We start from the raw sequence: 24,195 nt of genomic DNA, 5'->3' as shown, positions 1-24,195 counted from the left end.
TCTCTGTGCTCTGCTTTCCACGCAGCAACCCTGACCTCCGGAGAACTGAGCCCATCATGGAGAGCCCCTTGCAGAGGACCAGCAGTGGCAGTTCCTCCAGCTCCAGCACCCCTAGCTCCCAGCCCAGCTCCCAAGGAGGCTCTCAACCTGGGTCACAAGCAGGATCCAGCGAACGGACCAGGGTTCGAGGTAACGCTTTCCCCTACCTTTCCAGGACAGCATTCCCTGAGGAGGAGAGCCATGCACAGGGAACCAGATTACTTCCTGACTTCTAGGACTTCCGGTCCTGGCGTGACCACCACTGTGGGATGCTAAAGAGCCGCTTAACTCCTCTCAGCCTCAGTCTCCTTAGGGGAGTGTACCACCAGTTATATGTGTGACATCAGTGTGGACTAAATGCTTTCTAATTGCAGACACCATTGTTCTCCAGGGAGGTCACAGAATATTGGTCTTACTTGAAAATGTAGTCATCAGTCACCTGCATTTCCATTTCCATTTGATTGATTGGTTAGAGTTTCCCAGACCCCCAAGTATCCTCTTCCCCTTGTGTCAACTGTGTTCAGAATACAAGGTGTTTTTCAAAGGGAAAGTTAATAAAGGCTAATGTAGAATAAATGTACACTCGAGAGAAGATGTAAAATCTATGACTTAAAAAGTACACTTGACTCTTCTAGTTTTTCCTATTAGAGAGGTAAAAATTAGCCTCTCTGACCACTTCATTCAAGTCATTCTTCATCGCTTAGTTTTCATTAATGAGGAAGCTTGTGAAAAACATTAATGTGTCCGGCTAATTATACATGATAACCTATTGTTTATAGCTAATCAAAATGTACTCTTTCTGCACAACCTTCTTCAGAAGATAATTTGGCCTCCAAGTAATAAAGACCGGGATTTTTTTTAAGTGCAATTTGGAAAACACTTATAAATTACTCTGCCTCATGAAAATCACCAGTTCTTTATTCTCTCTTAGCCTCTGCACTAGACACAATTATACTTTACCTCCTAATATTTCTTTCAGTAAACTCAAATGTATGTACATTTTGGAAAGGTCGATGTCAGACATGCAATGCTTGTGTCTGTGAATTGGGATAGGAACTGGCCTGTGGCTGCCCCTATGTGCAGTCTTCTGACATCAGTGGCACCACCCGGAGCTATGTATACTTTTGTTGCCTTGATCCAGATATAAAGTTACTTACTTTGGAAAGCTGCCATTCGCTTACCTTTTTCTATTCATAAGCAACTTAATTTGCTCAGTTAGAGCAAATGCTAAAGAAAACCAAACTTAGGTATACCATTTTAATTCTCTGATCTGGTTCAGGTTTAATTCTTTTTTTTTTTTTTTTTTTTTTTTTAGGTTTAATTCTTATCTTCTTTCCTTTGGCCTTTAGTTTTCCTGGGTTAAAAGCACTCATATCCCTGGCGTATCCCTACCCAGGAAAGACCACTTTGAAAGCAAACAAAAGAATCTCTCCCACCTTAGATTGCTTCTTCTCTACCAATAAGCTCATAAATCGGAGGGATGCTCTTCACTTGTAGCTGTCAGGCAGCCCTCCCCCAGCCCTTGCTCTATAACCTCTATTCTAGGGCACTTCCACTTTGTCACCAACACTCTCCTTCCTGCCCTCACCCTAGACAACTCCCCTTTCCTCCCCCCATTTACAAATCGTTTCTCCAAATAAAACAGGTTTCTATTTTTTTCTACAACGTTCATCAGAAAAACTTATCCTGATGGGTAAGTGGTAAAGGAAGAAATCAAACATAGGATGCTAACTCAGAGGCTGGTTTAGTATAATAATTGGGAATAGGACTTTGAGAAATCATACAGAATCCCAGCTCTGCACATGACTTCAGTGTAACCTTAGGCTAGTTTTGTCATCTCTCTGTGTTCAACTGTCGTACAGGAAAACAGTGCCACGTCATTGGGTTGGAGCAAGGATTCAACGAGACAATTGACATAGAAAGCGTTTAGCACTGAGCCTGACACAGAATTAGTGCTCAGTAAATGGCGGTGCTGGCTAGTTTTTCATATAATTACCAGTGACCTCCAGGTTATAAGACTAAATGCGTATGGCTGATTTTGTTTGCCCGAACATTTACTGATTTTTCACGGATGTGCTTGAGGGTTTGCCTAAGTGAATGAGGTGTCCGCTGAGTCATTTCCAAGGCTGACTCACCACAGAACTCCAGAACTTGAGCCAACACCTTCTGACGGTCATTATCTTTCTTGGCCCTCTGTTTTTTTTTCCTCTAGCCAACAGTAAGTCGGAAGGATCACCTGTGCTCCCCCATGAGCCTTCCAAGGTGAAACCTGAAGAATCCAGGGAAATTACCCGACCTAGTCGACCGGCTGTGAGTGCTTTTCTCTCAAACAGTTTTGAACTCTTTTAGTTTCCCAGAGAACCCGCAGGAAAAAGTGGTTGGGGATGCACTCATAACTATGAAACAAAAAATGTTGAGATTAATAAGAACGGATGCTAGGAGCATCTGGAAGGAAGTCATACCTGATTAGGAAAGAAATGAACAGATCTTGGGTTGCTTATCTACTTTTGGTTATTTTGCCGATCATTAGCTCTATGTTACTGAATAAAACAGGAAGAGAAATAACTCACATTATTCCATAATTTCTACTCAGTAGCTTTAGCGAAAAGATGTTGAAAGTAACAATTAAGAATATGTGGGCACTTCCTGTGGATTTTTCTTGTATATTCTGGCCTTTTCCTATATTATTTTCCACATGAATTAATATTACAATTTTTCTGCTGCATTTCTGCTGCTCTAGGACTGTATTTTCTAGACCAAAACTTGATAAGCATGGTCTGATAGGGGGCTGACAACCTGAAATCTAGCTTCATTGCTGTAACACGTCAGACCCCAAATAGCCTTAAAGGAAGAAAGAAGGGGATGGAGGCTGAAAGTTGGAAATTAATTGGGAATGAGTTATTATATACTTATTTTATTTAAATTTCCCAAGAATCTTTTCTGTGAAATGGATGTGAAGATGTTTTCGTTTACTATTTTTTTACATTTTAAAGTAAGGAAGTACGGTGAGGGTAACAATGAAGGGCATTCACACCATTCTGGGTTGAGGCTCTTCTTGCCCTTTTTGCATTTATCAGTTGTGTACTAACAATTTCCATTCTGTGTCTAACCTGCTGCCTTTCTTCCGGCTGTTCCCCCTCATGTGGATTCTTCTGGATTGGTTTCCTCTTATCTCAGAGCTATAAGAAAGCCATAGATGAGGTTAGTATTACCTTTATGCTTGGTCATGCTTTCACAAGATGTAAATATAAACTGAGGCTGATATTCAGAAAGGTGGCCAATTGGATCACAGATGAAAGCTCGTTCCTTTGGAGTGGTCTGCTGAGAGGAGAGCCCTTTCACAGAAGCCAGCCTGAGCCCCTCAGACACTGTGTATAGCTCCAGAGACCTTCCTTCTAGCCAAAGTGTCACTTTTCCAACGTTCCGGTCTAGCTAAAGATAAGCATCGGTGCTTTGTTACTGGCACAGTTTCTCATCCTAGTATCTTCCAGTAGCAAAGCCTGAGCTTTTAACCTGCACTCGCCAGCCTTGCTAGGGGATGGCAGTTTTACTAACAAAGAAAAGAGACATCATTCTAAGGTCGTCCCCATTTATAGTGTGTGATTTGTGAACAAGGAGTTACCGGGTATTGTTAGATTAATTTGTGGGACATTAACTACAGCATCAGCAGCAACATCAACTTTAGTTAATGAATCCTGGCGAGTTAAGTAACTTGATTTCCGTATCTGTGGTGACATTTTTCCATTAGAAAAATATATGGTTTTGCCAATCTTAAGTAGCTTGCTAAGAAGGATGACTGCCTCACTGCTGTTTGTCAGACCTGCATTAATACAGCATAGTGGAGTTGTTTGGGAAGAGAGAGGCCTTCTGCAAAGAGTCCTAACTGCATGGAATCTGAAGGCCAGCATTATGGCTTTAAGGCTGAGCACTGTTTTTGTGAAATGATATAGAAAAAGCACAGGCTTTGGGAGTGAACAAGCTGCCTTCAAATTCTGGCTCCCCCGATAAATAACTGGAGGGGCCAGTCTCACGAATTCTCTGGGCCAGTTTCATCTGTAAAATGGGGATAAAAACACCTGCCTTTCCTCGCTCACAAGATTGTTTAGGTTCACTCAAGATCATGAGTGCGGGAGCATTTTCTGAAGTGTGAAGTGCTATGTAAAGCCAGGGCCTGAGGCGTGGAGCTATTCTGGTGGAAGAAGCATGTTTCTATGTGTCTGATCTTTACCAAAAAGCATCACTTTTTCAGAATTATGACCGCCTCACCATTCAGAGTGATTTAGAAAGTCATTATCATAGTTAAAGAATTATTGCTCATATAAAAAAAAAAGATTCTACATGTCTACAGTGTGTGGATGGCATTATAGAAAGAAAAAAGGGAAATGTTTTTAATTGCTCTGTGCTACAGCCTTCAGGGGTTATCACAGATTTTATCAGTTTTCTCCCAAACAGTTCTGGTGCTCAGGCTGCCAATAAAATGGTCGTGTGTGTGCACAACTCAAGGTTTCCTCGTATGAGTCCAGAAATTAGCTTGGAGGTGGCTGTCATGAGGGAAAGGGCTCTCATGGATTTCATCTGGTTAACCCAGGATATTTTAGGCTTTTAAAAATTGCTTTATTTATTTCAGGATACTCTAGCACACTGGACAGAGATGAGAGGTAGGCAACAGAGGTACAAATAATTGAGGGGGTGTAAGCTGTACACCAAAATCTCTAGAGCCATGGATGACTGGAAAAAGCCCTCCACGTGATTCTTCTAACCCTACCCCTTGAGTATCACTGATCCAAAACACAAGATTCCTTGGTTCTACCTAACCCAGTGGTCCTCAACCAGGGATGAGTATCCCCCCCCCTCCTCCCCTTCCCTTAGGAGACATTTGGGAAAGTCTGGAGTCAGTTTGGTTGTCACAACTTGGAGGTGGGAAGCGGTGCTGCTGGCATCTTGTGTGTAGAGTGGAGAGATGCTGCTAAACAACCTACAATGCACAGGAAAACAACCTACAATAGAGACTTATCCACCCCAAATGTCAGTAGTGCCACAGTCAAAAAACCTTGAGTTAAATCTCTCTCCCATCTCCATTCCTAGGTTTTAAGATGGCTTCCATCCACCGTGACTGATACGCCGTTTAGATAACCCGAGTTTGAAATGAGCAGTCTTAAAATGCCAAAAACATATTGCTTGTTATTGCTAATTTAATTATTTGAGTTCCATAAAAGTCAGTCTGGGGGAGTGTCCATGCCTTTGGCATTCCTTCCTATGGAGCATGAGATTGTACAGCGTAGTCTGTGATTATTTAATACAACCCTCCAAAATAAATATTCATTTTACTTTAGCACAATTAAATAGATGTCATGAAGATTAGATACATAAGCAAACACTGGCTTTACCACCACTTTTTTATTGTATGTAGAAATCTGACATTCCAGAGCACATCCATAGACTGGACAGAACTGGAACAAACCTTTTTTCCCTCAGTTGAAGATTCGAAGTCAAGTGACTTCCCCAAGTCATATCTTTAGATTTCCTAAAAAGGAAATGAATTATTTTAATATGTAAAGAAAAAAACAACTTTAAAATCTTTAACTATTATTTTAATAGTTTAAAAAATTGAACTAAAATTTGCATAAACTATATTGTTTTTAAAAAGATACCCAAAAGAGCACCTTTTAAAGCAGAGTATGCATAATTGTCAGATTAAATAAGCCTTTTTGAAAGAAAAATTATATCAAGTTGATTCTAAAAAGTGTTACGTGAAAGAAACCTTTGGGTGAGAGCCCCTTAACTATCTTTACTCTGTAGTCAAAAAGCTTAACATTTTGCCATATTTCTTTTTCAGTTATACATTCTCAAATATTTTTATTGTAAATAGCACTTTTTCCTCTTTTTCATAGTTTTTAGCTCCAGGCTTGAGACAGTCAAGCAATAAATTACCACAAAAACTCATTATATGGAGAAGATTGGTATTGTCAGAAAATAAAACATATGAAAATGGATCTGAACGCAATGGTGTCAATTTTAGATCATGTCTCTTTCCTATAACTTTGCTATTCTAAGTTTTTCCAGGGTGGACGGATAAGGAACAAAACTTCAGCTAAACACACAGACTATGGGCAATGGAAGATTAATTTTCTTTGGCTGGGGTATTAGTTTTGAGTTACTCATTATTGGTACCTTGGGATTTTCATATATGTCTCACCTGCCAAGCTGTTACCAATTAAACGTAAAAGGAATTTGCAATTATTTCTAAAGTTTCAGGAAAGATAGCTTTTTAATAACACAGAAACAAAAAAAAAAAAACAAAAAAAACCTCTAATTAAAAGTGAAATTATAAAGTAGGTCAGAGCTTTAAAAGTGTTCCTAAATACAGTGTTTGGAGAAATTTAGGTGATTTTAACAAGTGAGAGTTACTTTAAATCAATGGACTTTGGACCAGCTAAATATTTCTAAATAGTTTTGATTTTTTAAAATCTTCTTTGTCTTGCTTTGAAATGTCAGTGATAAGGAAAACCAACCCATGGGGAAAATGTATTATGAATTTAAATAAATCATAGTTAATATTATTATATTTTACTCAGAATTACTGACATTAGAAATAAACTCTCTTAACCATATTCTCTCTTTAAATTATAATAAAAAAATTTTTAATGACAAGTAACATTTTAGATGCTAGTTGTATTCTTTGATGAGACATACATGGTCCTAACATAGAGAAGGAAAAATACAAAATAAATTTATCTAATTTTTAAATTATTTTATTGGTTTGGAGGATTATAATGTCCTTTTCCATTAATTGCTTTAACAAATATCTAAACTGTATTTTCCCAATGTGCTCAAGTGTAGCATACCCTTCACTTTCTCGACAATTTGATAAAGATAAACATTGGCAATTGTCAAGAGGAAATAAGAAGTAAAAAGCTGAAATCTGAGCATTAGCTTTTCTTATTTTGGCCCATCACCAAAGAAACTGGAAATAAATTTGCCTAAAATTCTGTGTGGTAATTTTCCTCTTCATTCATGGTGTACATTATATTTAAACAGTTTGAGTCTTTTTAATACAATTTTATTTTCACTTTCATGGATGGGATAACTATATCCACTGAGATTGAGGCCATGTAGTGTGTGCATGTGTGTAAAAGCCCAGCAAGCATGTTTGGGTGGAAAATGCACAATTTGAATTTTCAAAAGCTTCCCCTTTCCAAGGGCTTCAATTCAAATGACTACAGAACAAATGTAAAAGTTGTCATTGCTGTCCCTTTGACTTTTATGAAATTAGAAAGAAATGAATCCTTCACTTAACACCTTGAACTTTCTAAATTGCTAGACCAAATAAAAAACCCGAGGCATTTTCTGTCCTTAGTCTTAACCAATACATTAATGCCTCACATATAGGCACCAGTAAAGAAACGGGATGATCTGTTGTCTTCTCAAAATAAAATTATATTTATAATTTAATTACACACATTTATCACAACTTTTCTTCTAACCTATCAGGATAGATTATCAGATGTCATTTAGATCACCTATATCGCTCTAACCTTACATCAGGTGAATTGGGCAGATACATTTCTGGATTGAAATAAAGAGAGAATATGGCCATGAGAAAACTGTGGGATTTAGTATCTTCAAATGAGTTTCTTTCTCCCTAATCCCCTGTCTCTCACTGAATGCTCTGATTCCCACATGGGTCACTAATATAGGGAGAAATGGTAAGACTGATGTCAAATTGCTTTTTCTTCACTTGCATGCTGTGTGCCAAGGGCAGTTTAACCCATGTAAATGAGAGCGGCCGTGCTTTAGCAGAACTGCTTCCCTCTGCATTGCTCTGAAAGCATGTACAACAAAAGGTAGTCAGATCTTCAGCATACCGCCTGCCATGTGCCTGGTGATTAAATACCACCTCATCACATCCATAAGGCTAAAGGTTTCATCATACTCATGGAAAACTGAAAATTTACCTCTTCCTTTTGGTGTTTGCACATTCATTTCAGTATATTCTCCGCCAGGGTTTCTGCCAGGTGACGCAATATAAGACAAAAGAAAATGAAACACCTACCGTTCTGGAAGAGAACTCTTTTTTTGTTTTTGTTTGTTTTGTTTTCTTGTTGTTCCTCTTGATTAACTCAGCTCTGTGGCTCTAAATTTCAGTGGCACTGGGCTTCGGGGTGGGCCATTATTTGATGTGGTGCCTCGGCTGTCCAGGGAATGATGACACACCAAATGAGTCATTGTAGCAGCTGGAACCTTGGGAATTGCTCTGTTCTGTGACTGATGCTAGATTTTGGTACAGTAGCAATCATAAGAGGAGAAAGTCCATGACTATGGCTTGGGCAGGAGTCTCAAAATACTGGGGAATAATTTCTGATCCTGTGGGTAATTAACTATGAGGGTGAGTGGCCAACTTCACCTTCCCAAAATAAAATGTGAACCCAGTGTTTGTATATATGTGTACACACACAGTGCACATACACATACATACACATGCAGATTCAGAACCGAACAGTCTCAGTCTAGCAATTGGTTGTAAACAAAGTTTAAATTTATTTCATCTTTCTTTTCTAGTTTCTCCGCGCTACAAACATCGTTTTCTTGGTTTCATGCAGTAACTATGTTTGTGACAGTTCTATAGAGAGCTTTTTTTTCTTGTTTATTTCTTGTTGCTTGAGCCGGAGACTTGCTGAGAGACGTCCCTTCGGTCGTTCTATAATTCATATACGCTGGACACGCTTTTCTCTTGTAGGATCTGACGGCATTAGCCAAAGAATTAAGAGAACTCCGGATTGAAGAAACAAACCGTCCACTGAAGAAAGTGACGGATTACTCCTCCTCGAGTGAGGAGTCGGAAAGCAGTGATGAAGAGGAGGAAGATGCAGAGAGCGAGACCCAGGACGGGACGGTGGCTGTCAGCGACATACCCAGACTGATGTAAGAGACCTGCGTTTTACAATATTGCTTCTGTTTTTTGTTTGTTTGTTTTTGCAGTACGCGGGCCTCTCACTGTTGTGGCCTCTCCCGTTGCGGAGCACAGGCTCCGGGCGCGCAGGCTCAGCGGCCATGGCTCACGGGCCCAGCCGCTCCGCGGCATGTGAGGTCTTCCCGGACCGGGCCACAAACCCGTGTCCCCTGTATCGGCAGGTGGACTCTCAACCACTGCGCCACCAGGGAAGCCCTGTTTCTGTTTTTTTATGTTTTGGTTTTTTGGCCCCGAGGCCTGTGGGATCTTAACTGACCAGGGATCGAACCCACACCCCCTGCTTTGGAAGGCAAAGTCTTAACCCCTGGACCACCAGGGAGGTCCCTCCCGGGACCTGCTTCATCACTGTAGGCCAGGAGAGATTAGGTCTCCAAGACAAAAGGACAGGAAATATGAATTAAATATAAGATCATTTATGAGTCTCGGGCAAAGTTGACTTTGGGGATTCACGTTTTTATTAGAGCATAGTTCTGTATTCACCCCTCTCCCTAGACACAGTTACTTAGAATATGTAGCATTTCTAGGACTGCATATGCTTTGTCTAAGCTGTTGTGGCCTTCACCATCCCTTGGGTGATGCTTTCTTGGTTCCTGTCATCTCTGGGCAAGTGATACTGACAGCCACACCCTAGAACTAAAGAGCAAAATTATAGGCAATGGCATTTAGGGGTTAAAACTGACAACATGAGACATATATTTCACTGTCACCACCACCACTAAGGTGGAATGCAGGAGGCAGCATGGGTTAGCATCCCAGCAAAACAATCAGGAGTGGAACAAACCTGCAGAGAAACTTCTGAGTGTTTGACTTAAATACACCCCTGATTTTCTACTTCATCTTCTCCATTGTCTCGTTTATGTGATCCTCTTTGCTGCAGCCTGTGACTGCACCACGTACAGTCTTCTTTTTTAGGTATTTATAGCTACCTAGCTTTCCCTTAGTATTTACAGCCTTTACTTCTCTTTTCTTTTCCCTTTTTCTCATCAGACTGGATCCTAGAAAAGACCCTCTCCTCTTCCCCTATTACTTCCCCAATTCAAACAAACATATTCATACAATCACACTCACATACATCTCTCATTTCCTCTCCCAAATAAACACAAGGTGCCCAGCCCTGGTTTGCCATAACTTTGATAAAGAGCAATGCTAACTTTTCCATCTTCACTCCTCCTTCATTTCCATTTCTTTGACTCAGCTACCACTGTTGGTCATCACACCACATTTACTCCCTATAGAGAAGATGTCATTTCAGGCCACAGATTACAGTCCTGTCCAGCAGAGGTTGGCGAGACAGGGCCTCCCAGTCTGCAGGAAATGTCATCCATTGATTAACGATTGTTACATACAAGCAATTCTGAGAGACAAGTCCAATTATCATAGCTGAAAATCCATACTTGTTATTTTACTGCTGATTACCCAGTTATTGACAACCACAAATATGCTAAAATATGACATTTGGAAACAAATTGCATTAAATTGCTTTTTTAACAGCAAATAAAGTTGTTCTAGAGGCAAAATCACTAATCCAGAACATTGCCACAAAATATGCTGGTCCTTTCAGTTTTTGTCTTAACTCAGCATTGGTTCATTCTTCTAACAGATGTTTTGAATTCCCTTTAAGCACTGAGCATACAGCTATGAGGGTGGATTGTGAATTTAAAAGATTGGTAAGACTTCTTCTGTGTGCTAGACCCCATACTGAGGGCTTTGAGACATTCAAGAAGTGCGGACATGAATTCTGCCTTCCAAAAGTTTACATTCTAGTTGGAGAGAGACAAAATTATACATGGAGAAGTTCAGAGTAATATAAATAGTTGGAAGAATAACCAATAGCCTTGGAAGAGATGTTGAATCACATTTGGTTTTTAAGCCTCCTGTCATATTTTGTAAGACTCTTAGTGGTATTTACCCTCGTATCTCTAAAGGCAAGTCCATCTCTTCCCCCACCTTTCTAAAATGGCCTAAGTATACCATGCTGTGCTGTACTTTCTCTGCTGTCTGGCACTCTCTTGTTCCTTTAGAAATCACCTATCACGGCCCAACCCGTACAGGCAGAGCCCATCCCTTCCTCTGTGCTGCATGGTGTCTCCTGTGCATTCCTGCCATTTCATGGAGTACCTTGAATCAGGTTATTTATTACATGTTGTCTCCCTCTCTGGGCTGTGAGATCCTTGAGGGTGAGGATTGAGCCTTATTTACTCTCTACTCTTAACACCTTGCCTGGTGTCTGGAATAGAGCTGGTCTTCAGTGACTTTGATTTACACTTAATTGTACTGCACTGAAATTGCAAATCCTGGCTTCAAAGTGTTTATAGCCTAATCCAGAGGAAAGACGTGTACACAAATAACTGTCATCAAGGTAAAAAGGAACACAGAGTGATGTTAGAATCCCAGGTTGGGGGAGTTGAAGTAAAGGCACAGAAGCTTAAGTCTGGTGGGAATATAGATGGTATGAGGCGGGGAAAGTCTGGACTAGTGAAACCAGACTGGGATCATGTAGCCAGTGGGGAACCGTCGAAGGTCTCCTGAGCTGGGGAGTGACATGATTGGTGCCACGTTTGCGAGAAATCATTTCATCAAAGTGATTTGGAAAGAGAACAGGCTAGATACTGGTAAAGGCATTCAGAGGATCTATTACTGTAATCCCAAGAAGTCATAAACGGGCTCTCATTGAGTACTTATAGTGGAGGCAAAACTTGACGTGGCTCTTGATGAATTGCTAAATTTTAAACAGATTAACATGACTGTCCATTAAAGAACATTTAAAATATGTAATTGTATATGAAACATACTCAGAGAAGAAACGGGATACAGATGTGTGTATGTGTATGTGTGTGTTTATTCCAATTTGCCAAATATATGCACTTTTGTGAATATAAAATATTGGGTTGGCCCAAAAGTTCGTTTGGGTTTTTCCATAAGAGCTTACGGAAAGACCCAAACGAACTTTTGGGCCAACCCAACATATACAGTCTGTTCTGCTACAGCATGAGAAAGTTCATACTATTAAAAAATCCGTTGTTTCTTTAGGAATAAGACATTTCGGAGTTAGACTCCTTCTTACATACATTCTTATCATCTTTATTGTCTACTGTTAAGGTAAACCGTCACATTTTGTGCTGTATTTTTTAAAGCAAAAAATTACTATATTATATTAATTATATAAATATATTGCAACACAGTTCACTATCACGAAGTCTATACAAAAGAGCTTTTTAGAAATAGAGCACAGCCGTTCCGACAAGCAGCTGGAGATCCTGATGTGCAAAACAACAGCTTCTTCTATGTACAGTGTTGGCTTCATATTAATGGTATGAGGTTTAACCTATAAGAGTGCACATAACTAAGATTGTATTCCATAACTAACCAACTGCACTATTTCCCAGTGCCTCATGCATAGAAAAATAATGAGTGAGGGGGAATTATAATAGTGGCTACCTGTGGATTATACAAATCAAAAGGATTTTATTTTATGTATAGCCCCAATTTTATGTTAAGCATGCACTATTTTTATAATCAGGGAAAACATTAAAGCTTTATAGAATAGGAGGGAGGGAACGAAAGGCACGTAAGCTGATTTGCATCAGCGCAAGCAAGCTGAAGAGGCAGCCTTCAGTATCAGTCTCTTCCCTCAGGTGCCAGCACATGCTTCGGATCAGTACATATGAGGCGTGGTCTTCATCATTAGGACCACCTATTGCTATTGCAGTCCCTGAGTTTTGCACAGTCTCATAAAATGCAGTCTGGACATTGAAAGCCACATGTCCCCTCTTTCCCAGTCTCACTAGAGAGCCATGGTTCTGGCCCCGTTCACCAGCCAGGCTATCGTCGTGCCCACGCCGCCTCTTGCCTGCCGTCCTCTCAGCCGTCCTGTCCGTTGGTTCAGTCTTTGGTCTGAGTCGTGCTGTAGAAGTGTGTCTGTGGTCGTGCTGTATCCCTAGTGCTCTACAACTCTTTTCATTCCTAGGCCCCATGACTGTCACAGCATATGCTCCAGCCGAACTGACCTTCTCATTATTCTTTCCGAATGCCTTGCACTTTTCCAATGTTGTCTTTTCTTGGAATGACCTCCTCTCCCTCCGTCCCACATTCTCGCTTACATCTGCCGTGCATTTGAGTATTTGCGTTGTTTCTTATGCTCTTCCAGATGCTAATCTCTGTAGTTTCAGGAACCGTGTCTTCTTCAGCTTTTATATCCACTACCCAGTGCCAAACCAAGGGCCTTTCATGTAGCAGGTGTTCGATAAATGTATATTGAATTGAATTAAATCAATACCTGCAGGAACACTTTGACAAATCCAGTTAGAGATTATTGTTCTAAACATGTGACCTAATTACAGTAAATTTTCTATAGTTTTCTTTCTAATTAGTTGATGTGTTTTGTTTTTCACAGTCTTTATAGAAATTCAGACAACTGATTCTTCCTACCCAGACTCTATATCAGAAAAATAATTTTTAGAACAAAGGATTATTTTAACTATAAAATGTTATAGTTGTTTTAGCCTTAGCGTTTTTAAACCATTGCCTTTTAAAATTATTATTAATAAACTGTATTCTTTAGAACAGTTTTAGAGTTACAGAAAAATTGAGCAGATAGTATAGAGTTCCCATGTTACTCCCTCCACCGACTCCCACCCCCTTTCCCCTCCCCCGCAGTTTTCCCTGTTAGTAACACTGTACAGAGGTTATATAGAGTGAAGCAGAATCCTGGGGACCAGTAGCATTTAAGAGGAGCTTATGAAGAAAACAGAGAACAAAGGGATAAAAGGAAAACCAGGGGAAAGTTGTCTCAAAATCCAGAGGAGTACAGAAGAATGGGGCAGAGTGATCTGTCATACCAGGCACAGGCAAGAGACCAAACACCATGTCAAAGAGCAATCATTGAAGCTGAGAGCTTAGAAATGACTTAGGGGGTTTCCGTAAGGTGCTTGAAGTCAAGTATGAGAAGTAGTCATGTGGGGAGTGAACCAGAGTGTGTTAAGGAGTAAACTGGAGAACTTTGCAAGGAGAATTTTAAGGAAAGAGCAATGTAAGTGTGGGTGGTAAATACAGAATTAGGGTCAAGAGAGATGTTTTAATGAAATGGGAGGCAGGAGAGACCTTATCTTGTTTATTGATTGGAAGAAGGAGACAGTAAAGAGAGAAGGATTGTGAAAACACAGGAAGGAGAAGGAGAGGAATAACTTCGAACTGACATTGGTCCTCTGCTCTTCTATTTAAGCCTTCTTACTGAGTTAGAAATACTGCATTGCTAAACTAATTTTTCTGTCTTTTGCCAATCACTTTATGTACCTTATTAGTCTCTCAACCTCCATTAGATTATAATCCTCTGGAAGTTTAGGGTTATGTCTTATTTTTCAGATATTTATTCTAGCGTCTGGTACACTGTATATCACATAACGAACTTTTAACCAGTAAATGAATGAATGAATGCACGAAAGAATTTCTAAGGGGTTGATGAAGATTGACGTGGCAGAGTTGGGAGCTTGGAGCCATAAAGGAAACATACAGAGGCAGAGGATGAAAGAACAACCACGGGAGTAAGAAGGACAGAAGAAAGAGATCAACAACAACAGACACAGCAAGATGTCTCCTTTTACGATTTAAAAATGTTCTGCAGTCTCTGAAACATGAACTGTGGGCTGCAGTTTGCCTTTTAAAAGAAATGTGTAGAGGAGTACTTTGGAGCACGCAAAAATTTAGGGAATTTTCCATCATCAAAAGCCATTACCTTATATCAGACGACATGGTAGCTGAAAAATTAGTGGTGTGAGCAGTACACAGGTACACAAGGTACACAGAATGAGCAGGTATATACAGAAGATTCACAATACAACAGACAAATCCTGCACAATAGAACAACCTTAAAGTAAGAGGAATTGCTCACTATTTTAGAAGAAAATTGACAAAGGAAGGAATATAGATTATCATCTTTTAGTCAATCTATGTGGAATATTACTAGTAGAAATAATGTAGAATAAAACTCAAAACAGCCCAAAATGATCACCATAAAAATTTATCATAAATGAAGCAGTTCTGGCTCATAAAATTGAAAGTATAAAATTGACTCAGAAAAAAATAGTCTCAGAAAAATATTCAGCGAAATGTAAAACTGGCAGTGGTTAACACTAACCCTATTGATTAAAAATTGACAGTGAATCAAATCTTAATAAAATTTACACCTTTAAAATTGGATCTGGTAGAAGTAGTGAACACAGAGCCTTTGAAAGATGATATGGACAGAAAAGCTGACTGGTGTATGAAATTTTTGCTATAACATTCACATAGAAAAGGATTGGAACCAGTGATGGTAATTTTAGCAAAATTATGATGAAAATGCAAAAATTGGGGAAGAATTTAACTGAGATATATAGAAAATTAATTAAGGAATTGTCGGATTGGAAAGAGCTCTAGGAAATACCTTTTTCATGAAAATTCATCCATGTGGAGATATTTCTGATTTAAATGTTTGGACAGAATCAGAACACCACACTATAAAACTCTTAGAGGAAAATATAGGGAGAAGACTTTTGACATAAATCACAGCAAGATCTTTTTTGATCCATCTCCTAGAGTAATGGAAATAAAAACAAAAGTAAACAAATGGGACCTAATGAAATTTAAAAGCTTTTGCAAAGCAAAGGAAACTACAAACAAGGCGAAAAGACAACCCTCAGAATGGGAGAAAATCTTTGCAAACGAATCAACAGACAAAGGATTAATCTCCAAAATATATAAACAGCTCATGCAGCTCAATATTAAAAAAACAAACAACCCAATCCAAAAAATGGGCAGAAGACCTAAATAGACATTTCTCCAAAGAAGACATATACAGATGGCCAAGAAGCACGTGAAAAGCTGCTCAGCATCACTACTTATTAGAGAAGTGCAAATCAAAACTACAATGAGTTATCACCTCACACCATTTAGAATGGGCATCATCAGAAAATCAACAAACAACAAATGCTGGAGAGGGTGTGGAGAAAAGGGAACCCTCTTGCACTGTTGGTGGGAATGTAAATTGATACAGCCACTATGGAGAACAGTATGGAGGTTCCTTAAAGAACTAAAAATAGAATTACCACATGATCCAGCAATCCCACTACTGGGCATATACCCAGAGAAAAACCATAATTCAAAAAGACACATGTACCCCAATGTTCATTGCAGCACTATTTACAACAGCCAGGTCATGGAAGCAACCTAAATGCCCATCAACAGACAAATGGATAAAGAGGATGTGGTACATATATACAATGGAATATTACTCAGCCATAAAAAGGAATGAAATTGGGTCACTTGTAGAGATGTGGATGGAACTAGAGAACTTCACTCATACAGAGTGAAGTAAGTCAGAGAAAAACAAATATCATATATTATTGCATATATGTGGAACCTAGAAAAATGATACAGATGAACCAGTTTGCAGGGCAGAAATAGAGACACAGATGTAGAGAACAAACGTATGGACGCTAAGGGGGAAAGTGGCAGGGGGTGAGCGGTGGTGGGATGAATCGGGAGATTGGGATTGACATGTATACACTCATATGTGTAAAATAGATAACTAATAAGAACCTGCTGTATAAAATAATAAATAAAATTTTTAAAAAAAGAAGCAGAACACCATTGGGGTAAAAACAGATATGGAGCCAAAATATCTTTAATCTTTGAACTCAGGTGAGACTCTGAAAGAGAACTTGATTGTACAGTGTTAGCCTGGTGGCAGCCACCAGGTCCATCTAGCCTCTGACACTGGCAAAGAATGCCTGAGTGATTAAGGAAAGTGCCTCCTGTCCTAGGAGACTTTGGCTCTTGATAAATACTTCATTTACTGATTTATTTGTTTTACAGCATCTTACCTTAAACAAGAACTTAAGGCAACTAAAAATAAACTGCATACAAGATAAAACAAATTTTCAAATAAATGAGTGAAGAAATCAGAGTTTTGAGAATTATTCTGATTTGCCAATCTAGCAATACACCAGGAATTCATTACAGCAATTTCTTTTTCCGTGTCACTTGAACACTCTTAATAGCTCCTTTCTGGCAGTGAAATACTGAAAATGCTTCTTTGGAGCTTCTTCCCAAACACATCAGTTCTAAGCTGTACTTAAATGTATTCAATCCACTGCTCTAGTTTAGTAATTTCAAAGTAAGTGTCTTCCTGTACATTTTTTTGTCTGGATTCACCTCTTCATATTTTTGCCTCTCCATTTTGGATAAAACTCCTTGACAGGTGTCCTCTGTCCCAGAGATGTCATAAGACTGGTGTGTTTCTTGTTTCTTAGATTGAATATTCCATCAAGTCCTTGGACTTTGATAGGATCCAAGAAACCGAAGATGCCTTTTTTTTTTCTACTTTTTAAAAAAATTTATTTGTTTATTTATTTTAACATCTTTATTGGAGTATAATTGCCTTACAATGTGTTAGTTTCTGCTGTATAACAAAGTGAATCAGCTATACGTATACATATATCCCCATATCCCCTCCCTCTTGCATCTCCCTCCCAGCCTCCCTATCCCACCCCTCTAGGTGGTCACAAAGCACGGAACTGATCTCCCTATGCTATGCAGCTGCTATCCCACTAGCTATCTATTTTACATTTGGTAGCGTATATATGTCCATGCCACTCTCTCACTCTGTCCCAGCTTACCCTTCCCCCTCCCCGTGTCCTCAAGTCCATTCTCTACACCTGCATCTTTCTTCCAGTCCTGCCCCTAGGTTCTTCATAACCATTTTTTTTTTTAGATGCCATATATATGTGTTAGCATGTGGTATTTGTTTTTGTTTTTGTTTTTGTTTTCTGGTACGCAGGCCTCTCACTGTTGTGGCCTTACCCGTTGCGGAGCACAGGCTCCGGACGCGCAGGCTCAGCGGCCATGGCTCACGGGCCCAGCCGCTCCGCGGCATGTGGGATCTTCCCGGACTGGGGCACGAACCCGTGTCCCCTGCATCGGCAGGCGGACTCTCAACCACTGTGCCACCAGGGAAGCCCTGGTATTTGTTTTTCTCTTTCTGACTTACTTCACTCTGTATGACAGACTCTAGGTCCATCCACCTCACTACAAATAATTCAATTTCATTTCTTTTTATGGCTAAGTAATATTCCATTGTATATATGTGCCACACCTTCTTTATCCATTCATCTGTCGATGGACACTTAGGTTGCTTCCATGTCCTAGCTATTGTAAATAGTGCTGCAATGAACATTGTGGTACATGTATCTTTTTGAATTATGGTTTTCTCAGGGTATATGCCCAGTAGTTGGATTGCTGGGTCATATGGTAGCTCTATTTTCAGTTCTTTAAGGAACCTCCATACTGTTCTCCATAGTGGCTGTATCAATTCAATCACTGCAAGATCCTTTTTGACCCACCTCTTAGAGAAATGGAAATAAAAACAACAAACCTAATGAAACGCCAAAGCTTTTCCACAGCAAAGGAAACCATAAACAAGACAAAAAGACAACCCTCAGAATGGGAGAAAATATTTGCAAATGAAGCAACTGACAAAGGATTAATCTCCAAAATATACAAGGAGCACATGCAGCTCAATATCAAAAAAACAAACAACCCAATCCAATAATGGGCAGAAGACCTAAATAGACATTTCTCCAGAGAAGACATACAGATTGCCAACAAACACATGAAAGGATGCTCAACCTCACTAATCATTAGTGAAATGCAAATCAAAACTACAAGGAGGTATCACCTCAAACAGGTAAGAATGGCCATCATCAAAAAATCTACTAACAATAAATGATGGAGAGGGTGTGGAGAAAAGGGAACCCTCTTGCACTGTTGGTTGGAATGTAAATTGATACAGCCACTATGGAGAACAGTATGGAGGTTCCTTAAAAAACTAAAAATAGAACTACCATATGATCCAGCAATCCCGCTATTGGGCATATAGCTGGAGAAAAGCATAATTCAAAAAGAGTCATGGGGCTTCCCTGGTGGCACGATGGTTGAGACTCCGCCTGCCGACGCAGGGGACATGGGTTTGTGCCCCCGTCTGGGAAGATCTCACATGCCGCGGAGCGGCTGGGCCCATGAGCTATGGCCGCTGAGCCTGCGCGTCTGGAGCCTGTGCTTCTCAACGGGAGAGGCCACAACAGTGAGAGGCCCGTGTACCGCTTAAAAAAAAAGAAAAGAAAAGAAAACCAAAAAGAGTCATGTACCACAATGTTCATTGCAGCTCTATTTACAAAAGCTAGGAAATGGAAGCAACCTAAGTGTCCATTGACAGTTGAATGGATAAAGAAGATGTGGCACATATATACAATGGAATATTACTCAGCCATAAAGAGAAACGAAATTTAGTTATTGTAGTGAGTTGGATGCACCTACAGTCTGTCATAGAGTTAAGTAAGTCAGAGAGAGAAAGATAAATACCGTATGCTAACACATATATAGGGAATCTAAAAAAAAAAAATGGTTATGAAGAACTTAGCGGCAGGACAGGAATAAAGAGGCAGATGTAGAGAATGGACTTGAGGACACGGGGAGGGGGAAGGGTAAGCTGAGACAAAGTGAGAGAGTGGCATGGACTTATATACACTACCAAATGTAAAATAGATAGGTAGTGGGAAGCAGCCGCATAGCACAGGGAGATCAGCTTGGTGCTTTGTGACCACCTAGAGGGGTGGGATAGGGAGGGTGGGAGGGAGACGCAGGAGGGAGGAGATATGGGGATATATGTGTACATATAGCTGATTCACTTTGTTATACAGCAGAAACTAACACACCATTGTAAAGCAATTATACTCCAGTAAAGATGTTTTAAAAATTTTATTTTAATTTAAAAATTTTTAAATCTACAATAAGGTGTCACCTTACACCAGTCAGAATGGCCATCATCAAAAAATCTACAAACAACAACAAAAAAATCTACAAACAATAAATACTGGAGAGGGTGTGGAGAAAAGGTAACCCTCTTGCACTGTTGGTGGGAATGTACATTTTTTTTTACTTTCTTAAATTTATCTTTTATTGAAGTATAGTTGATTTACAATGTTGTGCTAATTTCTGCTGTACAGCAAAGTGACTCAGTTATACATATATATACATTCTTTTTTCTATTCTTTTCCATATGGTTTATCCCAGGATATTGAATACAGTTCCCTGTGCTATATAGTGGGACCTTGTTGTTTATCCATTCTATATGTAATAGTTTGCCTCTGTTAACTCCAAACTCCCAGTCCATCCCTCCCCCACTCCCTCCCCCTTGGCATCCACAAGTCTCTTCTCTAGGTCTGTGAGTCTATTTCCGTTTCGTACGAATATAGATTCATTTCTGTCGTATTTTAGATTCCACATATAAGTGATATCATATAGTATTTCTCTTCAGAGATGCTTTTTTAATGTATGAGAAGCCATTAAAAGAAAAGAACAAAATGGTAAAAGATGTAATTAATACACCTGAGAGAAACAAACCCTGGTGCCTTTCCTATTTTTAAAAAAACCCACTTTACAAGAGAGTTGGCTGCACAGTAGGGTAACAATAGGTCCACCATTGAAAACTGAAGTCCTGCAGGTGGGCCGCGTTGCCCGCCTGGTCCTCAGTTTCCCACGGTGCTGTGCTCTGCCAAGGGCCACAGCAACCCTCATTCTCTGCTCTCAGGGCAGAGATGTCAAGATCCTATTGCCTTCTCCCACTGTATCTTAAACACAAGAGCAAGAGACAAAGTGGAAATAAATATACCACAGTGTGGTGTGATTACAGAGGTTTTAGAAAGCACTGGACACTCTTGAGTTAAACAGCCTCGTTAATGGGTGCCTGGTATACCAGAATGCCCTTAATTGATATTCTTCTCTCTAAATAGTGTAAAACCCACTTATGAAATGATTATTTTTTATACTCCTACTCTGTGCCAAGCTCTATGCTGGGTACTAGGTATACAAGGATGAACAAAGAGACAATAATTCTGCCCTCACAAGCATCTGTTCTAATGAGAGAGAATAGAAAAGTTAAAAGAGTCAAAAAGATAAAGAATTACAAATTGCAATGGAAACTATTAAGGAAAAAGGATGAAGAGAAAGAAGAGGGGCTAGTGGGATAAGGCACTGATGGGTGGTGAGAGAAGGCTTCTCAGGGAAAGTATCAGATGAGATGAAATCAGGTAAATGAGAGGGAACCAGCCAAGAGCCAGGGTGAGAGAGAGCGTTCCAGGCAGAGGGAACAGCATGTGAAAAATTCAAGGCGCCTGCTGGTCAAAGACAGGGTAGGGAGGACTTAGAGATCATGCAGAGCCCGGTTGCTCACGCTGGCTGCCGAGTGGAGAGTAGGTCCAGAGGGGACGCTGCAGAAGTGGGACCTCAGTTCAAGCATCCGTGCAGCATTAAAGGTGAAAGTGGAATGTACTTCAGGCCACTGACCTTTACACTTAAAATGGTAAATTTCATGTTGTGTATATTTCACTACAATAAAAAATATTACTGTGGACAGGAAACAGGTGTTCCCTAAACATGCACTGTCGTGAATGTTGTTGCTTCCCATTTCAGACCCACAGGAGCCCCCGGGAGTGCTGAGCCGTACAATGTGGGAATGGTCGGCACGCACGGGCTGGAGACCTCTCACGCAGACACTTTCAGCAGCAGTATTTCAAGAGAAGGGACCTTGATGATAAGAGAAGTAAGTTGGTATAAAAACTGTAGAAGAAGTGCATTTCTTAATTGGTTTTTATATTAGAGCTTTCACAGAGGACGCTTACTGCTTGTATTTTAGGGAATGCGGTGGGGGGAGGGAGAAGGACCCGTGTTTCTAAATGGTTGAGTGATTTTAATTGTCTTCCTTCTTTCCTGCATCCTTCTGACCTTAATCACATTTGTCCAGATCCTTCAGTGGAAGCGATGCAAATCAGAATATAGCATTTGAGCCTGAAGATATAAGACTGGCAAACCCAGATGTTTCCTACCACAGGAAAACAGAAATGAATGGTCTATCCAAATAGCATCAGTGGCCTTGTTATGTCTTCTCCTCCCCATCCGAGGTTTTATCCTTGTGGATTTTATGTAGAAAATGCTCGGTAGTTCCAAGAAATGGTGATATCATCTTATCTAGTTAAATTAACATTAAAGACTATTAAGCTGTACTGGTGGAAGAACAAAGAAATCCGAAGATGTACTTAAAAATGCACCTGAGCACTTTGAGGAATTTTGTCTTTTTAAACTCTAGGAACATCATCTGGGGGCAGGGGGCACACATTCCCTTGCACCTGTCCCTCCAACATGCACCACTTCCCCATTGTATCTGTGCCGATAAGAAGGGCCTGGACACATTAGAATCCGTCTTTTCTTCTTTTTCACTTCATCATCACCGTGCAAGCAGGTCTTTTCTTGGAAGGAAAGTAATGTCTGGTGACATTGGGCAAAAGTTACTTGACCTCTCCCTGCAACAATTTTGTCATCTATAAAATTTCATAAGTGATAGTATATGACTCACAAGCGGATTGAGGGGATTAAATGAGTTAATGCATCTAAGCATCCAATAAATGTTACCTATTTTCTTACACCCTCTCCATAGCGTCAAGCTCTCCTTTTACTTGATATCGCTTCCCACTCTTCCTTCTGAAACACAAACGTATATCATCTGTCATTCCCCTTCCTCAGCTAGGGTAGATTGGAAAACAGTAATAGCAGGCTTTGCTCTCCAAAAAGGCAGAGGGCATCTCATTTTTGTTAGAAAGAAAGGAACTGTAGTTTTGAGATGAATAAGGCCTTTGAAATAATAATGGGCAGTAGAGCTATAACTGGAAGACTAGTTCACAAAGCAACTTGCTAGAATTTCGTTTTATGGCCTTGCCGAATCTTTCAAGTAGACTTTAAAGAGTCCTTTCACGGAAGCCCGAAATGAAAAATGGACTTGGCTGCTGAAGTTGACATTGTGTCATGCTGGCATATAAATCTCCCAGCGCGGTGAATGGATACTTTCAGTGCAAGTGTAGAGAGGGCTTCTCTCACTAGACCTTGCCACTTGGGAAAACATGAGGGGAAATGTTCTGGAACGAGTTACTGTCTGACTCCAAATAAAAGGACTCCAGTTTCTAATGTGGTTTTAAATTTGCTTGAGTCTTTAGGACAGAGTCAATACCTTGACATGGATATTTGGAGTCACATTTGGAGTTCAGTTGCCAGCCACATCCAAATGGCTCCATATTGTTGAAAGCATTCCAATACCCTATGACCACAGTCAATCACCTTGAAAACTGCATTCAGCAGTGTCATATATGAATGTGATCTACTGCGGGCCCTAAAGTCATTTTGTCCTCTCAATTTCTAAAGTGTTCTTTTTACAAATGTGGGCTTTTAAAGTAACAGCCTGACTTGAAAGCCATTAAAAGTATGTGTATTAAAAAGATAAATACAAATTAAAGTATGACAAAAGGATAAGAAAGTAAAAACTCTTTATGTTTCAGTTCCCCAAGATGAACATCGAGGAGAGTCACTTAACTCGTACTTCTTGTTGGAGAAGACCAGATGCTTCTGTAGGGGCACGCTGGCTCTCCTACCCATGGTCTTGTCAGAGGCAATCCCCCTTGTAGTGCACACCCGTGCCCCTATGGTTCCACCTTTCCCCCTCCTACAGCCCCACAGGACCTTTCTTTACTCTCCTTCTAGAATACACCACACCAGCTGTCATCTACCACTTTGTCCACAGGGACCCATCTCCTGGAAGAGCTCCTCTGCCTCCCCCACTGCAGCCCACTCTTCACCCAGAAGACCCCTGGGGGTCTGGCTCAGCTTCCCTTCCTCCTTGAAGCCTCTTCTGGGACTCCATGGGCCTCTGTCCATAACACCTTCCTCATTGCCCAACTGGTATCTCTCCAGGGTCTGTCCACCCACTGAACGAGGATACTAGCTTACCGTCACGAAGGCTCTTTCGGTTACAAGTACTAGTAAAAAGAACCCACTTAACAACAAATTAAGAAAAAATGGCGGGGTAGGTATCAGAGATTCAGAGGTGTTTCCTAGAAGGAATCGAAAGGCAGAAGCCCAGTTGGGACCTTGTATAGGGTTGGAACCAGAAACTGAAAAGGGATTGGGAGCTCAGGCAGCTTCTCGTGTGCAGATCTCTGGCTCCCTCACTGCCTGTCTCTCCTTACCCTCATCTCTGTTTCCTCCACTTTCTCCCTTGTTCTCTCTGTCCACACACCAGCTTCCTCTTCCCCCTCAAGCACGTGCTC

The 24,195-nt window shown here is 40.3% G+C and overlaps 1 protein-coding gene across 1 annotated transcript in view; it reads left to right on the top strand.

Annotated features, from left to right (window-relative positions):
* Positions 1 to 24,195, top strand: part of TNIK (TRAF2 and NCK interacting kinase) — a 414,109-nt gene that overhangs the window by 365,685 nt on the left and 24,229 nt on the right. The window contains exons 19-23 of the mRNA XM_065876880.1: positions 26 to 189; positions 2,252 to 2,349; positions 3,217 to 3,240; positions 8,777 to 8,961; positions 21,515 to 21,644. Coding sequence (XP_065732952.1) covers positions 26 to 189; positions 2,252 to 2,349; positions 3,217 to 3,240; positions 8,777 to 8,961; positions 21,515 to 21,644 — 601 coding nt within the window. The remainder of the gene's footprint in view (positions 1 to 25; positions 190 to 2,251; positions 2,350 to 3,216; positions 3,241 to 8,776; positions 8,962 to 21,514; positions 21,645 to 24,195) is intronic.

Source organism: Phocoena phocoena, chromosome 4 (assembly GCF_963924675.1).
Source record: "Phocoena phocoena chromosome 4, mPhoPho1.1, whole genome shotgun sequence".
Taxonomy (NCBI): domain Eukaryota; kingdom Metazoa; phylum Chordata; class Mammalia; order Artiodactyla; family Phocoenidae; genus Phocoena; species Phocoena phocoena.
The sequence above is the reverse complement of the archived record's forward strand: the minus strand, read 5'-3'. Positions and strand labels throughout refer to the sequence as shown.